The sequence below is a fragment of the Bos indicus x Bos taurus genome, chromosome 6 (assembly GCF_003369695.1).
Source record: "Bos indicus x Bos taurus breed Angus x Brahman F1 hybrid chromosome 6, Bos_hybrid_MaternalHap_v2.0, whole genome shotgun sequence".
Classification (NCBI taxonomy): Eukaryota; Metazoa; Chordata; class Mammalia; order Artiodactyla; family Bovidae; genus Bos; species Bos indicus x Bos taurus.
The window spans coordinates 36,006,278-36,024,267 of NC_040081.1; the positions used below are offsets into that span (position 1 = coordinate 36,006,278).

Below are 17,990 nucleotides of genomic sequence, written 5' to 3' on the forward strand. Positions count from 1 at the left end.
TCTTTTTGGGTTTCCCTTGTGGCTCAGCTGCTGAAGAATCCACCTGCAATGCGGGAGACCTGGGTTCAATCCCTGAGTTGGGAAGATCCCCTGGAGAAGGGAAAGGCTACCCACTCTAGTAGTCTGGCCTGGAGAATTCATGGACTGTATAGTCAGTGGGGTCGCAAACAGTCGGACACGACTGAGCAACTTTCACTTCACTTCACTTCACTTATTTTCTTTTTACTTGGCAGTTTTCACCTCAGTTTCCCTCCTTTCCCCTGACCTCCTCTTCCCCCCGCCTCTGATTTACCATAAGTGGCAAAGAGAAATCAGGTGGCACTTTTACAGCATTGCTTGGAAATTTCTTGCACTATCTATACAAACTTGTTGCTTAAAAATGTGCTTCCCACATAACTGCAGAATACAATTAATTGCACTTTTCTTTCTGTCAGCAAGTGAGGGTCTACCTTTCTCCAATTTCCAGTAGCATGTTTCTTATTGTCTTCTGTTACTGGACATAGTGGGTCAGTCCATCATCCCTTGAAGTGCTTAGGCAATGAATACACCAAGTACTTTTGATCAAAACAGAAGTATTTATTATTTGTGACAAATTAAGAGACAGGGAGATGGCTCGCAAAACACTGTCTCCCCAAACAGGAAGATGAGTGATGTTTACAGCTGTGAGTGCATACACTTTCATGACAGAGTGAGTGTAACCTTCGGTTTATAGGTGGAGTTCTAGATGGGCTTGCACAATGCAACAACATGCTCAAACATAGTCTCATGTTCAAAAATGGTAGCAATCCCAGACCTTGGCGTGGGGATTTTAACATTAAAATGAAGCAAAAATCACTCTAGGTTGACAAACTTCAGGTACCTAGTTGAATGAGGTCATGAGGGTCAGCAGAGGTCACCAACATCATTCCTTAGGCTCCAGTTAATCTGGTGGCTCAGTGCTCGAGGGGATTTGGATCCTACAAAACGACTCAAGAATGTGCTTCAAACTCTGATCTGTACCTTTGAAATAGAAATGGTAGTCTTTATGACTAATTTATTATCTTTCCTGTGGTTACTTCTCCTCCTTAATAACAGTCATTTGTTCCTGCCTTCTTTGTTCTACTTAAAAATCATTATTTACCAAGACCTAGCCTTTGTTTCCATATGAAGCCCCAGGAGGCCATAGTTCATCTTTTCCCCAGTCATCAGTAAACAGAACACAAATGGGTTCTAAAATCCATGCTCCAGTTCTCAACCTAAATTTGTCTAGCGTGTGTTGCAGCTTCTTTCATTGCCTATTATTTGACCTCACCCCTTCCTTATTACTGTCTGGCTAGCACTTCTGAACTCTCCCCAGCAGTGTCTGTAAAGTCCAGATTTCATTGAAAACTCTGTTGAAGGCATTTAGGCTTTCTCTGTCATGCCAGTCAAATTCTTACAGTCTCCTCTCACTATCCAGTTCCAAAGACATTCCACATTTTAGATATTTGTTATAGCAGCAACCCACTTCCAGGTATCAAACTCTGTATTAGTTTTCAATTGTTGTACAACGAATCACCACAAATGTGGTGTCTTAGAACAACAAAAATTTGCTATTTCATGCTTTCCATGGCTCAGGTGTCCAGGCACAACCTAGCTCGGTCCTCTGCTTTTGGTCTCACAAGGCTGAAATCAAGGTAATAGCTGGGCTGCATTTTTATAAGCAGACTTGAGTTTAGGTGGCTTCCCTGGTGGCTCAGACGGTAAAGCATCTGCCTACAATGTGGGAGACCCAGGTTCGATCCCTTGGTCAGGAGGATCCTCTGGAGAATGAAATGGCAAGCCACTCTAGTACTCTTGCCTGGAAAATCCCATGGACGGAGGATCCTGGTAGGCTACAGTCCATGGGGTCACAAAGAGTCTGACACAACTGAGCAACTTCACTTTTCACTGAGTTTAGGAAATTACTTGCTTTCAAGCTCATGAGAGTTGTTCACAGACTCATTTTCTTGCAAGCTGTACCCTAGCTTCTTACTAGCTGTAAGCTAGAGGCCTCAGGTCCACATTAGTCCCATGGTGTGTGGCACTCTCACAGGCCCTCTCTGAACGTGCAGCTTATTTCTTCAAGAGCAGAGAAGAATCCTCACTCCAGTCTGCTAAGATTGAGTCTTAAATAATGTAACATAATCATGGGAGTGACGTGATACGACTTTTGCCATATTCTCTTGATCAGAGGCAAATCACAGGTACTGCCTACACCTGAGGGGAGTACAAGAATGTGATTCATTGGGAGTCACCTTAGGGTATGTACCCCAAAGGTGGTATAGGAGGCTGAACAATGTCCCAAAGGAGCAAGTTTAGAAGCCTTGGAAACTGTGTATGTTACTTTATTGGGGGTAAAAAAGGGAATTTGCAGTTATAATTAAGATAGAGACCTTCGTAGTGTGTGCTTAGTTAGTCATGTCTGATTCTTGCAACTCCATGGACTGTAGCCCACCAGGATCCTCTGTTCATGGAATTTCCCAGGCAAGAATACTGGAGTTGGTTGCCATGCCCTCCTCCAGGGAATCTTCCCGACTCAGGGATCAAACCAGAATCTCTTGCATTTTCTGCATTGGCAGACAGATTCTTTACTACCTGTCACCTCAGAGATCTTCAGATAGAGATTATCCTGGATTATTTATGTGGGCAGTGAGAGTCAGTGTCTTAGCCCCAGTCCAAATGCAATCTCATGTATTCTTATAAGGGCCAGTAGGAGATTGGGCATGTACACAGAGGAGAAGGTCATGTGAAGGTGGAGTAAAGAGAAATTTGAAGATGTTGGCCTTGATTGAAGATTAAAATGATGTGGCCACAGCCAAGTAATGCTGCCAGCCATATTCTCTCTCTTGAGCTTCTGTGGAGTGTATGATTTCTTTCCAGTAATACTGATGTTACTCTTCTGGCCTCCAGAGATATGACAGAATAAATTTCTTTTTCAAGCCACCCAGTTGGTCATAGCTTTGTTGCAGCAGCTGTAGGAAATTAATACAGATGGATATTAATTGATACATCTTTGTTGCTTTTTGATGTATTTCACTGGTTACTCAGTGAGGTTGAGTATCTTAAGATTCTTGACTGTCCATGTGTTTTCTTCTATATGAGTTTGTCAGTTTGTCTTTTCTCTATCTTTTAAAAAAATAATTATTCATTTTCTTATTGATTAGTAAGAATTCTTTAGGTGTAATTACTAAATCCTATACCCATTACCCATGTTACTAAAGAGATATTTCTTTCAATCTATAGCTTGTCTTTCCTCTCTCTCTATATATATATATATGTATATGTATGTATATAGTGTCTTCTGCATTCAGATTTGTATACTTTTTTTTAATTATGGAAAAATTTAACATACCCCAAAGAAGAGCAAATAGTAATAATACATCTTCCATGTGCATAATCAACAACTACCAGTATTTTTCCCAGAAGTATCTTATCCTTTCAAGTTTTGTGCCTTTTGTGAATTATCTAAGAAATCCTTAAATAAAGATCATATTGCTATTATTTGTGTAACTGAGTGTTTCTAACATGATAAAACACTCATTCTTTTTGTCGTAACACTTATTCTTTCTAGCTTTTGCTTTTTTAAAAAAATAAATGTTAATACTTTATGAGTAACAATTTCTAACATAGGCAAAGCATTATTGATTGCACCCATGTTAACCTATACCTTCTTCCTGAACAGCATGTACTTTTATTATTCAGCACAAGCTATTAATTCAGATCTTGGGAACTTGCCAGTTGTCCAAACAATACCTATGTGTCACCACAGAGCTTATTGAAAATCCCATGTGTCCTTTTGAGAAGGCTGATCAATCATTCAGGAAATGTAAAAGTATAAGCATGAGTCAGCTGTGCTGGCATTGTGCTATTACAAAGTCATTGCTCTCAATTTTTTCCCTTTATTTCTAGTGTGCCACCTGGGCTTGAAGGTGTGAAAGAACAAGATCTCTGCAACAAGATAATGGCTAAAATACTAGAAAATTATAATACCCTGTTTGAAGTAGAGTATATGGAAAATGATAACCAGAGGTGTGAAAACCTGGCAAGGCTTATCATAGTAAAAGTAAGTCAACTTTGATATTTAATTTTTAGTATAGCTAATTTTGAATGGTAATCATTCTGTCATAAAAAATTCCTTATGAATATACCTTCAGATGATTATTCCTATGTTTGTTGAGTCCTTTTTATGAAATCTGTTCTTTGTGTTGTTTGTTAAACTGATATATATTCTTCCAAGACTGAAGAATAATTGTGGTTTGATGTTTCCCAGTAAAATCATCTCAAAAGCACTTCCGTGAGCCCAGTGCTGTGGTCAGTTGTGTGCACCACATTTGTATGGAAGTCTGGTGTTTCAGCAGGGAGACGTGCTTAAGTCTGTGTCCACCAGTGCTAGCTTACTGAGTAAGCAGCAGATTCCTGAAGAGAGTATTATTCTGTCTTTTTGTCTCTCTTGTGCCTGGCACACTTCCAAGTTCAACTTCAGATTGAAAGTCCCATATATATGGTCCTTGGTAACTATCACCAGTACCAAGAGTAGTTTTGAAACTGATAAAGGAATCTTGACAATAATCTCTAAATCTTTCTATATGTTGGCAGATAATTTATAACATATCTTTTTCACATTAGGTAAATGCGTGTAAGTCTCTACAGATTTACTGTTGAGAGTCAGAGGATAATCATCCAAGCCAAGTGCTTTAGGTAGGGACTAGAGGGAGGGCATATTATTTCTTTCTCATTCATATTGAGGTAAATCCTTATGGAACTGATAGGGGAGGTTCCCCAGGAGGTATCCTGAGACTTAGCACATTACAGACCACACTATACTCTTGTTGATTCATATGGCCTTCAGTAGTAAAACTGGAGGCACTTGGTTTGGGCACTGAAGGGGTATTTTCATCTCTTCTTCCAGTTGAGGCATGACTTTGAAGAAGAAATGAAAAAAACAAGGGGTATCATGTGGCACTGAACCAAAACAGCTAAAAGAAGGCCAAAGTGAGCTTTTCCTAATGAGGGCTTATGTGTGAATACAACAGACTCCCTGTAAGAAATGGAGTATATATGAGAGGAATGCATTTGATGGGAATCTTGCCAACCTGATAAAGAGAACTTTTTTTTTTTTGCCTTTTATTTTTTATTTATTTTTTTACTTTACAATATTGTATTGGTTTTGCCATACGTCAACATAAATCCACCATGGGTGTACACGTGTTCCCAATCTTGAACCCCCCTCGCACCTCCCTCCCCATACCATCCCTCTGGGTCATCCCAGTGCACCAGCCCCAAGCTTTAAACTGAATTTTGTGGGAAGGGAAGAACAGTGCCCAGATACAAGGAGCTGCTTTGGAGAATATCAAGTGTAGCCTAACATAAAAGTAACATGGTAGCTGAGAAAATATAAGGATTCACAAGAGAATATTTAAAAAAAATAAAAACTTGTATCACTTTTGCTATGAAAAATAATTTTAAATAGAAAAAATATACCTTAAATATATTTCTCTAATTCCAATCATGCTTTCTAGAGAGTCTCTTTTTAAATTATTAAAAAATGATTGACTTTGTTTCGGCTGTATCTCTGATAAACACTTTTTAATACAACCTATGTTTTAACTATGGCTGATAAGATAATATAGTAAACCTAAAATAGAATGAAAATAAATTAGTATGATTCCATTGGCAAGACAAACTTGCTGGGATACCAATAATCACTAGAATATGCCAACGGGAGCTTAAATGTTGTGTAAATAAAATAACTCCTGTTGAGATCTTTGGAAGAGTGCCCTGTTTGGAAATATTTGAGCTGCTCGGTTTAAATATGAGCATACAAGAAAGATAAACTAGTAATACTGAATGAACCAAATACGGGTATCTCAGGTGGATGAATATGACTGCTACTCTCCTAATGCAGGTTTCACATCTGGCCTAGAAGCAGATAAGTGTCATCACTGGAAACTCCATGTCTATATGTTGAACCATCATTCTGTTAAAACAGAATATTTAATGTGTTTTTTTTTTTTTTTTTTTTTGCTGATCTTGCTAATAGTCTTATCTCTCATATGGTAAATAAAGCAACAAGGGAGTGTGGTTTTCTGGACTTAATTATAACCAATAAAGATGTAGTGGAAGTTATGGAAACTAGTTTAATGGGATGGACCAGGGCCATTTTAAGATCCATAACAATAAAGAATACATTAGCTATGGTTAGATATGTATACCTGGACATTGTTTAGAAAGCAGATTTTTTCTAAAATTCCTAAGATCATAGAAACATTTGAAATAAGCCAAAAAGAAGCTGGATTGAAAAGGGATTGGGAGGTTCAGAGTGGTATCATTAACATACTGGAAAATGGAAGAGCAACAAAGAAAAACAAGGTTTCATTCTCATGAGCTCAGCTTTTAGAAGGATGTAGCCAAAAAGAGAAATGGGCACAGAACAAGTGATAAATACACTGAAGTGAATGAGACGTGGAACATCTGAGCTGAGAATAAACTGAGGCTCATGAAAAGTACTGAGACAGAGAAAAGGGTATTTAAGGAGGAAAAGTCCTAAACATACCCACTGACACACCTCTGTGTGCCCCAGGGTAGGACACAAAGTGTTAGATGATGTTCTCATGTCCCTTGTGGGCTAAATGAGAATGGGGGCCCAGAGAAATATAAATTTGGATTCATTTGGACCTAGGTGAAGAACTTTTTCTGAATGTTGGAATGTAGATTGCTATTTTGTTCAGGGGTGGTCTCTATAATTGTTTGTGTAATTCTCAGTATTTTAATAATTGGATTGAACAAGCTCATACTTAGCCCTTTTGAGAGTGAAATAAAGCTGGAAGAATAGGTCAGACACTGGATGGCTGGATATGTAGACCAAGTGTGTGTGTGTGTACAGCCCTTCCCCTATCCTTCCTTGCTTAACAAGAAGAAAAATCACCTGCTTTATTTGAGCCTGCGGCAATGGGCTGAGGTCACACAGGCCCCTCCCTCAGCCCCAAATGTTGGTTAAATCATAAATGGTTCATAATACTATCCTCTTTAGTCAGTGATTGACTAAATTGTGTCGACTGTGACACAATTCAGGGCAAAGAGATGAAAGGGAAAGTGTGCTGGGGGCAGATGGCTTCTAGGAAGTATTTTCATCCCTGATTACAGAAAAGAGAGTGATTTGAGAGATCTGAGTTGTGGTTGCCTCTGGGTGGAGTTATCCTGCTTTCAGATCTTCTCATGGGAAGGCAGAATGCAGGTGCCGCTGCCACCTCCTTTTGCCCCTGATGAATGTGCTGCTGATTCACTGAGGTTGGCAGCTAAAAGAGAAAAAAGCCTCAGTTCCTCATCATTGCTCATCTGCCAAGCCAACCCTCAGTACACATACCTCTGAACTTTCAGTTACACGAGGGAAGTAAATGCCCATATAAGATGAACTACTTTTAGTTTAGCTGTCTGTCTCTTGCAAGAAAAACATCATTTCTCATGGAATCAGTACAGTTGGACAGTCCTATGCTTAGTTTCATAGCCAAAAGGAGACCAACATTTGTTATTAATAGTTCAATTAAAAACCATACATGGATTTTACCTAACGTCTAACACAGTATGAAATGTCAGTATGACATGATTGCCAAAAGTTAAAAAACAAAAACCCACAGACTGATTTACTGTGGTACCAATAGTACTTAGAATAAAGAATGTAGGTCTCCTTGAGCTTGGTATAGATCAGGCAGTATCTGTAGTATTAATTTTATTTTGAATACTACATTCACACTGTCCTGACAATCACCACTGGCCATCATTTATCCTCACTAAATATGTATTTGCCATGGTGACTATCGTTTGCTTTACTTATCCGTCCTCATGACTTCGAAATCATAAATAGCCCCAACCTATCAGAAGAACAATAGAGCCATATTTCTCACTACCCATAAAACACCATATGGTGCCTGAAATTTCTCACACCCACAACATCACCTCTAGAACTTTGTCTACATTCTGCCCTCTCCAGCCTTAGTTTCTCAGCCTGTAGCCTGCCGAGCTAGAAACCTCAGTTTGCCCTTACTTTCCTTTCCTTTACCATTCCCACAGGGACTAACATTCTGCCTTAGATGTTTCCTTTGAAATGGGTGACTTGTGTCCACCCCCTACCACTGTTTTAGATTAGGCCTTTTTCTTTCTTTTTTTTGTTTTTTGTTAGTCGCTCAGTTCTGTCCAATTCTTTGCGATCCATGGACTGTAGCCTGCCAGACTCCTCTGTTCGTGGGATTTTCCAGGCAAGAATACTGGAGTGGGTTGACATTTCCTCCTCCAGGAGATCCTCCTGGCCCAAGGATCGAACCCAGGTCTCCTGCATTGCAGGCAGGCTCTTTACTGTCTGAGCCACCAAGGAAGCCCCTTTTTACTGCCACAGAATTTCAGACTGTTCTGCCACTTCTAGACTCAGCCTCTCCCCATCTCCTTTCTACCAGTGATAGAATGATGTTCCCTCAAAATAAATCTTACTATATCATAGTCTTAACTTAAGTAAATAAACCCTTTGCCATTATTGTTTTGCCCTCCCCCGCTTTTGCTGACAATAGACCATCAAGATTTCTTTACATGGAATTTAGACCCTTTATACTTTGTCCCCAAGCCAAACTTTCCCTATTGAATGCTTGAGTGAATTTTGAATTTTACTTGTTGTCTTCCTGTTTCTCTGATCTCTCTTCCATCTCCTTTGAGAATTCTTCCTTCTCTTAGTCTGAATTAAACATTATTTCCTAAGTTCATTCTTAGGTCTTCAATCTAGAGCTCTCCCTGGCACACCATACATCTATGTCTACCTACCTAGTGCTCACCTGTGCCTGCATGCCCCATGGATTTTCTCATGATTTTCCTTGCCTTTGAAGGTCTGAATGCTCCATTTGATGGGCGTAATGAATGGCCTATCCATCCACATAATCACTCCAGGTTGATGTCCATCAGTCACTAAAAGTGTTTATTCTATTGCTTAAGTATCTCATGAGTCTCTCCCACCCTCACTGGCACTTCCTTATTGCCTCTCACGGAGCCAGGACAATTCTACACCTGGCCCATGAGCACATTCACCTGGTGACCCAGACTGAGTCACAAAACTCGTGGCAGGCCTCCAAAATCTGTATTTTAAAAGGCTTCCTTGACAATTTTCATACTCAGCCAGATTTGGGAACTGATTGATTCTCAGGAGTCTGCTGCAGTAGCCTTCTTGCTGGTTTTCCTGAGTCTACTCTGCCCCTTGACACGGTCTTCACTCTTCTGCTGCCTAAGGCACTTCCTGTCATGAAATATGACCATACTGCTTCCCATATCAAAATTCCCAAATCAGGGTCTTTTCAAATGAGTCAACTCTCCGCATCAGGTGGCCAAAGTATTGGAGTTTCAGCTTCAATATCAGTCCTTCCAATGAACACCCAGGACTGATCTCCTTTAGGATGGACTGGTTGGGTCTCCTAGCAGTCCAAAGGACTCTTCAGAGTCTTCTCCAACAGCACAGTTCAAAAGCATCAATTCTTCGGCACTCAGCTTTCTTCACAGCCCAACTCTCACATCCATACACGACTACTGGAAAAACCATAGCCTTGACTAGACGGACCTTTGTTGACAAAGTAATGTCTCTGCTTTTTGATATGCTGTCTAGGTTGGTCATAACACATTCCAGGATATCTGGCTCTAGGTGAATGATTTTAGTGTTTAAGGTATATTTCCAGATATGCTTTTTAAAAATGAATTATTTCATAAACTGTAAAACTATTTTAAGTGGAAGTTTTGGGATGATTGGGTTATTAAGTGGCTCTGTGGAAAATGACAAGGAATTTCAAGAAGTTAGTGGGGAGAGGAAGCAAGGTGGGGAACAAAAGACCTTCTAGGTAGAAGCGTATGCTTTATGTTGAAGTTTCATGTAGTGGTGACTGGACATTTCAGGCTGGACCATAGGAAGTAGCAGGAGAAAGCTAGAGACTAGTGTTAAATTAGGATAGAGTTCAGCTAAGTAGTTAAAACTTGTAGGAGTCAGAGAATGATGAAAGATTTTAAGAACAGGGTGAATTTGATCTTAGCTATATTTAGATTTTTAGTTTATCCCTTTGACATGAGTAGGAAGTTGACGTGACTCAGTAAAGCATTTTTGTAACGGGCTGTCAGTGCAGTCGTCTAATACCTATTTTTGCTCAGCTGACTCTGGTCAAAGCTGATCATGGCTTCTGCAACACTTTCATCAGCCTCACTTCCAGACAGGCTTCCTCTACCAGGAAGTCAAAGCAAAGATAAGGACAAAGGTTTACCTGCATGCTTCCTCCTTCAACTCCCTTTTCCCTGTCATTCTCTGGAAGTGAACCTCGGGCCCTTCAGGGTTTTTCTAGATTTGTTTTTCTTTTAATGGTTTGGCCATGTCCACCAGATCTAGTTACTTCAGTCAAAGGAATTTTGAATAGACCTCTTAGGACTGTGATATTTGGGAAAATGTGTAGTCCACTGGAGGTCTGAGAGTTTGTATGTTGGCTATTGGCCTTGTGGTCCACATTTTGTTGAATTTGATAAGTAATATTCATGATTGGATACCTATAGTTACGGCCATTTCTTACTCACGGTGCAGCTTTCTTTTCTTCTTCATTATTTTTATTGTAGTTTCTAAAGAAGAACCTGGATGGAAGTACCTTTTTTTTGGTATGCTTTATGAGTTGATAAATGCCAAAACCTTTGACTGTGTGGACCACAACAAACTGGAAAATTCTTAAAGAGGTGGGAATACCAGACCACCTAACCTGCCTCTTGAGAAATCTATATGCAGATCAGTAAGCAACAGTTAGAACTGGACATGGAACAACAGACTGGCTCCAAATAGGAAAAAGAGTATGTCAAGTCTGTATATTGTCACCCTGCTTATTTAATGCAGAGTACATCATGAGAAACGCTGAGCTGGATGAAGCACAAGCTGGAGTCTAGATTGCTGGGAGAAATATCAATAACTTCAGATATTCAGATGACACCACCCTTATGGCAGAAAGTGAAGAAGAACAAAAGAGCCTCTTGATGAAAATGAAAGAGGAGAGTAAAAAAGTTCGCTTAAAACTCAACATTCAGAAAACTAAGACCATGTCATCTGCTCCCATCACTTCAGTCAAATAGATGGAGAAACAGTGGAAACAGTGACAGACTATCATTTTGGGTTACAAAAATCACTACAGATGGTGACTACAACCATGAAATTTAAAAAATGCTTGCTCCTTGGAAGAAAAGTTATGACCAACCTAGTTCAGTTCAGTTCAGTCGCTCAGTCGTGTCCTACTCTTTGCGACCCCATGAACCACAGCACGCCAGGCCTCCATGTCCATCACCAACTCCCAGAGTTTGCCCAAACTCATATCCATCGAGTCGGTGATGCCATCCTCATCCTCTGTCGTCCCCTTCTCCTCCTGCCCCCAATCCCTTCCAGCCTCAGGGTCTTTTCCAATGAGTCAGCTCTTTGCATGAGGTGGCCAGAGTACTGGAGTTTCAGCTTCAGCATCAGTTCTTCCAATGAACACCCAGGACTGATCTCCTTTAGGATGGACTGGTTGGATCTCCTTGCAGTCCAAGGGACTCTCAAGGTCTTCTCCAACACCACAGTTCAAAAACATCAATTCTTCGGCGCTCAGCTTTTTTTATATATATATATATTTTTTTTTTAATTTTATTTTATTTTTAAACTTTACAATATTGTATTAGTTTTGCCAAATATCAAAATGAATCCGCCACAGGTATACCTGTGTTCCCCATCCTGAACCCTCCTCCCTCCTCCCTACCCATACCCTCCCTCTGGGTCATCCCAGTGCACCAGCCCCAAGCATCCAGCTTTCTTTATAGTCCAACTGTCCCATCCATACGTGACCTCTGGAAAAACCGTAGCCTTGACTAGACGGACCTTTGTTGCCAAAGTAATGTCTCTGCTTCTTAATATGCTATCTAGGTTGGTTGGTCATAACTTTCCATCCAAGGAGTAAGGGTCTTTTGATTTCATGGCTGCAATCACCATCTGCAGTGAATTTGGGGCCCAAAAAAATAAAGTCTGACACTGTTTCTACTGTTTTTAAATCTATTTGCCATGAAGTGATGGGACCAGATGCCATGATCTTCATTTTCTGAATGTTGAGCTTTAAGCCAACTTTTTCACTCTCCACTTTCACTTTCATCAAGAGGCTGTTCAGTTCCTCTTCACTTTCTGCCATAAGAGTGGTTATCATCTGCATATCTGAGGTTATTGATATTTCTCCTGGCAATCTTGATTCCAGCCTGTGCTTCATCCAGCCCAGTGTTTCTCATGATGCACTCTGCGTATAAGTTAAATAAGCAGGGTGACAATATTCAGCCTTGACGTACTCCTTTTCCTATTTGGAACCAGTCTGTTGTTCCATGTCCAGTTCTAACTGTTGCTTCCTGACCTGCATATAGATTCCTCAAGAGGCAGGTCAGGTGGTCTGGTATTCCCATCTCTTTCAGAATTTTCCAGTTTATTGTGAACCACACAGTCAAAGGCTTTGGATAGTCAATAAAGCAGAAATAGATGTTTTTCTGGAACTCTCTTGCTTTCTCATTGATCCAGCGGATGTTGGCAATTTCATCTCTGGGTCCTGTGCCTTTTCTAAAACCAGCCTGAACATCTGGAAGAAGTTCACGGTTCACGTATTACTGAGGCCTGGCTTGGAGAATTTTGAGCATTACTTTACTAGCGTGTGAGATGAGTGCAATTGTGCAGTAGTTTGAGCATTCTTGGCATTGCCTTTCTTTGGGATTGGAATGAAAACTGACCTTTCCAGTCCTGTGGCCACTGCTGAGTTTTCCAAATTTGCTGGCATATTGAGTGCAGCACTTTCACAGCATCATCTTTCAGGATTTGGAATAGGTCAACTGGAATTCCATCACCTCCACTAGCTGTGTTCATAGTGATGCTTCCTAAGGCCCACTTGACTTCACATTCCAGGATGTCTGGCTCTAGGTGAGTGATCACACCATCGTGTTTATCTGGGTCTTGAAGATCTTTTTTGTAGAGTTCTTCTGTGTATTCATGCCACCTCTTCTTAATATCTTCTACTTCTGTTAGGTCCATACCATTTCTGTCCTTTATCGAGCCCATCTTTGCATGAAATGTTCCCTTGGTATCTCTAATTTTCTTGAAGAAATCTGTAGTCTTTCCCATCCTGTTGTTTTCCTCTATTTCTTTGCATTGATTGCTGAGGAAGGCTTTCTTATCTCTCCTTCCTATTCTTTGGAACTCTGCATTCAAATGCTTATATCTTTCCTTTTCTCCTTTGCTTTTTGCTTCTCTTCTTTTCACAGCTTTTTGTAAGGCCTCCTCAGACAGCCATTTTGCTTTTTTGCATTTCTTTTCCATGGGGATGGTCTTGATCCCTGCCTCCTGTACAATGTCACTAAGCTCTGTCCATAGTTCATCAGGCACTCTATCTATCAGATCTAGTCCCTTAAATCTATTTCTCACTTCCACTGTATAATCATAAGGGATTTGATTTAGGTCATTTATGAATCATCTAGTGGTTTTCCCTACTTTCTTCAGTTTAAGTCTGAATTTGGGAGTAGGGAGTTTATGATCTGAGCCACAGTCAGCTCCTGGTCTTGTTTTTGCTAACTGTATAGAGCTTCTCCATCTTTGGCTGCAAAGAATATAATCAGTCTGATTTTGGTGTTGACAATCTGGTGATGTCCATGTGTAGAGTCTTCTCTTCTCTTGTGTTGTTGGAAGAGGATGTTTGCTATGACCAGTGCATTCTCTTGGTAAAACTGTATTAGCCTTTGCCGTACTTCATTCCCTCCTCCAAGGCCAAATTTGCCTGTTACTCCAGGTGTTTCTTGACTTCCTACTTTTGCATTCCAGTCCCCTATAACGAAAAGGACATCTTTTTAGGGTGTTAGTTCTAAAAGGTCCTGTAGGTCTTCATAGAACCATTCAACTTCAGCTTCTTCAGTGTTACTGGTTGGGGCATAGGCTTGGATTACCATGATATTGAATGGTTTGCCTTGGAAAGCCATGCCTGTGGGGCCACCCAAGACAGGCGGGTCATGGGGGAGAGGTCTGACAGAATGTGGTCCATTGAAGAAGGGAATGGAAAACCACTTCAGTATCTTGCTTTGAGAACCCCATGAACAGTATGAAAAGGCAAAATGATAGGATACAGAAAGAGGAACTCCCCAGGTCGGTAAGTGCCCAATATGCTACTGGAGATCAGTGGAGAAATAACTCCAGAAAGAATGAAGGGATGGAGCCAAAGCAAAAACAATACCCAGTTGTGGATATGACTGGTGATAGGAGCAAATTCTGATGCTGTAAAGAGCAATATGGCATAGGAACCTGGAATGTTAGGTCCATGAATCAAGACAAATTGGAAGTGGTCAAACAGGAGATGGCAAGAGTGATCATCGACATTCTAGGAATCAGCGAACTAAAATGGACTGGAATGGGTGAATTTAACTCAGATGACCATTATATCTACTACTGTGGGCAGGAATCCCTTAGAAGAAATGGAATAGCCATCATGGTCAACAAAAGAGTCCGAAATGCAGTACTTGGATGCAGTCTGAAAAATGACGGAATCATCTGTTTGTTTCCAAGGCAAACCATGACCAACCTAAACAGCATATTAAAGAGCAGAGACATTACTTTGCCAACAAAGGTCCACCTAGTCAAAGGTATGGTTTTTCCAGTAGTCATGTATGGATGTGAGAGTTGGAGTGTCAAGAAAGCTGAGCACCGAAGAATTGATGCTTTTGAACTGTGGTGTTGGAGAAGACTCTTGAGAGTCCCTTGGACTGCAAGGAGATCCAACTAGTGCATCCTAAAGGAAATTAGTCCTGGGTGTTCACTGGAAGGACTGATGTTGAAGTTGAAACTCTAGTACTTTGGCCACGTGATGCAAAGAACTGCCTCATTGGAAAATACCCTGATGCTGGGAAAAATTGATGGCGGGAGGAGAAGGGGACCACAGAGGATGAGATGGTTGAATAGCATCACTAAGTCAATGGACATGAGTTTGAGTAGGCTCCAGGAGTTGGTGATGGACAGGGAAGCCTGGCGTGCTGCAGTCTATGGCATCGCAAAGAGTTGGAGACAACAGAGCATTTGAACTGAACTTGAACTGAAAGATCAAAGCTGTATTTCTGAAAAACTGGGTTAAGAGAATCCCATCTTTCAAGTAGGCATCTAATAGCCATAGTTTATAAGGGCTTTCCTGGTTGGCTCTGTGGTAAAGAACCCACCAGCCAGTACAGAAGGCATGGGTTCAATCCCTGGTTTAATTTCTCTAGCTTCAGAAGAATTTTGGAGTTCTCTCATAAGATGATTTAAATCCCAACTTGAATGAAACTTTTCCTTTATCGTCTTCAAGAATTAACTTAATCATCTAGAAATTTATATACACAAATTTAGTGGCAAAAAATATGGTTGAAATAATAGACCATAAAATCTAAGCAGCATTCATTAAATAATCATCAGGTGCATACCATGTCCAAAGCATTGTTCTAGGAATAGGGACTACATCAGTGAGTGAGAGACAAAAGTCTCTGCCCTATGAATCTTATATTTTAATGAGAATTGTGTAAACAATGGGCAATACAAAAAATTAAGGGAATGTAGTTTGTCAGATGGTAATATGTCTGTAGGAAAAAAGCAGGGAAAGGTGGTAGTGCTGGTGAGGTAGGGGAGTGTCATTTGCTCCTTGAAACAGGATGGTCAAAATGTTTCATTGACAAGGGATGTTTGGGCAGAAACTTAAAGGAGGTGAAGGAGTAAACCATGAAGACCCTTGAGAGAACAGTACTGCCTGCAGGAAGAAGAGCAGTACAGTGTGTCTGTACTGTGTTCCGAGTAGAGTTGAGAAGGCTGTGGTTGGATTACAGTTAGCAAGGGGAAAGTGAAAAGAATTGAAATCACGTAAGCAACAAGGGACCAGATCATGTATGCTTACAAGTCATTATTGGGACTTTGATCTTTATTCTAACAGTACTTTATTAGATAGTACAGAGCAGAAGAGTTCCCCGACAGGACTTATCTGTTCCAAGGATTACTCTAACTGCTCGCCCAAGAATAGACTCAATAGACTGTTGAGGACAGGCAGAAGCAGGGAGATCCATTGGGAGTTTATCACAATAGACACATTAACTATGGTAGCTTAGACCTGGGTTGTAGCAGTGAAGCTGGGGAGAGGAGCTGAAAGGTAAGTTAGGATATAAAAGAGCAATACCATAGGAGGCCCTGGAGACTCCAATTAGGCTGAAAAATGTTTAAGATGGGAGTAGATAAGCAAGCAAGCTGGAAGAGTAGGGGATTGTGAACAGAGTGGGATGTTTGCATTAGTCATTTTGGAGGTGGAGTGATCTGGAGCGATGATAAAGTTTAAGTTGTGTTTATGAGAATGAGTAACTGACATGGAGGAAAGAGACCATTGGGAAGAGACGGTAGGGATGATTAAGCTGATAGTTTTTCATTGTATTTACCTCAGAGGGTGGCCGATACTGAAGTGTGCAGGAAAGCTGTGACTTTGGTCTAGGTAGGATAGCCATATTATTTGTATATTTTGTGCATATATAAGTATATATATTTAACAGGGTTAATGTAGAGCCTCTTATATATATATATTCATAAAATAATGTGATTAAAGTGTTACTAAATATCTCTCTAGAAGTAGTCAGATGAATCTCACTATATTCCAAATAAATATCTTGTGAAACTGTCTTTACTAGACACTGTTGCTATTACTCAGTATATCTTTGGGAATTTATTTTAAAATTGTCTTCAAATATATGTCATTCATGTGTCATGTTTTTCTATGTATTATTAGACTGAGAAATCTTTGTACTTTAATGTTCATCTGCTTATAGATAATAGTCAGTAGTCCTTTCGAGCCACAGCAGATCACTAAGTTTGGGAGTGGTAATTAAATAACTACTTTTGGTTTTAAAACTGAAATCTGGCTATAAAATATTATGCTCATTTTCCCTTGTGATTCATATGCAAACTCTCATAGCAGTTATTTAAAATGTCATGAGCAAAAGGAAAATCTTAGAACAGACTTCAAGATGATTAGTTCAAGGGACTTGCTCACTTATCAATATATGTTTTGGCAGTTTGATTACCAAGTTTATTCCTAAAGAGTCATTTCTCATATAAACTCTTATATTTCTCAAATAAACATCACATAAACTTCCTAGAATATTTCCCATGTCTTTTCCATGCTCAAAAACATTGCATGTCTCCATTTTTCATTTAGAGCTATAATCTAAAATTAGCTTCAATACATGTTTGTTCACTTTTTAAAAAAATTTAATGCCTACCCTGTGTAAAGATCAGGACTATGTGCTGGGCCTCTTCAGAAAATAATAAGATATATCTCTGTCCCTAAGGGAATTTACAGTCTACAAAACACAAATAAAATCAGTGCAGGAACAGAGGGATGAAAAGAAGAAGGGGGACTTCATGGCAGACACTGTGCTAAGTTCTTCTGTACATATGATCTCATTTACTTCTTAAAGTAATCCTGAAAAGTAAGTGATCTTAATCTGGTTTTGCAGATGAGGAAATCTAAAGAGTAAATTATTCAAGCTGAGTAGCAGTAAATGACAACTGGATTTTGAATTCAAAGTACTGATCATAAGCAAAGTATAGAAATAATCAAAATTACAGTTCTTAATTGGAATATCAATACCATGAACATTTATACATTATTCATTCTATACCTATTACAGCAATTTTTTGTCAGGGGAGGACTTGAATTCTGTTCTTCTGACTCCAGTTCTACATGTTTTTACTACTCCTAGCCTTCTCTATAGCCCTTCAAGAATACTCCAAATGGGTAACAGTCAAGTCATAATAGGAAAAAAAAAAAAGTTTTGGTTTTTATATTGTTATTGGATATTTTGTGTTTAGCTGTGTTGTCTCTTTGTGTAAGTGGATTTACATAGTGAAGATGACCTACCAAAATCTGTAGGTTATCACTGTGAGCAGCAGGAAA

The 17,990-nt window shown here is 39.8% G+C and overlaps 1 protein-coding gene across 5 annotated transcripts in view; it reads left to right on the plus strand.

Annotated features, from left to right (window-relative positions):
- Positions 1 to 17,990, plus strand: part of FAM13A (family with sequence similarity 13 member A) — a 331,522-nt gene that overhangs the window by 124,262 nt on the left and 189,270 nt on the right. For all 5 annotated transcript variants that reach the window (XM_027544081.1, XM_027544078.1, XM_027544079.1 and 2 more), the window contains exon 5: positions 3,910 to 4,063. In XM_027544081.1, the coding sequence (XP_027399882.1) occupies positions 3,910 to 4,063 (154 nt within the window). The remainder of the gene's footprint in view (positions 1 to 3,909; positions 4,064 to 17,990) is intronic.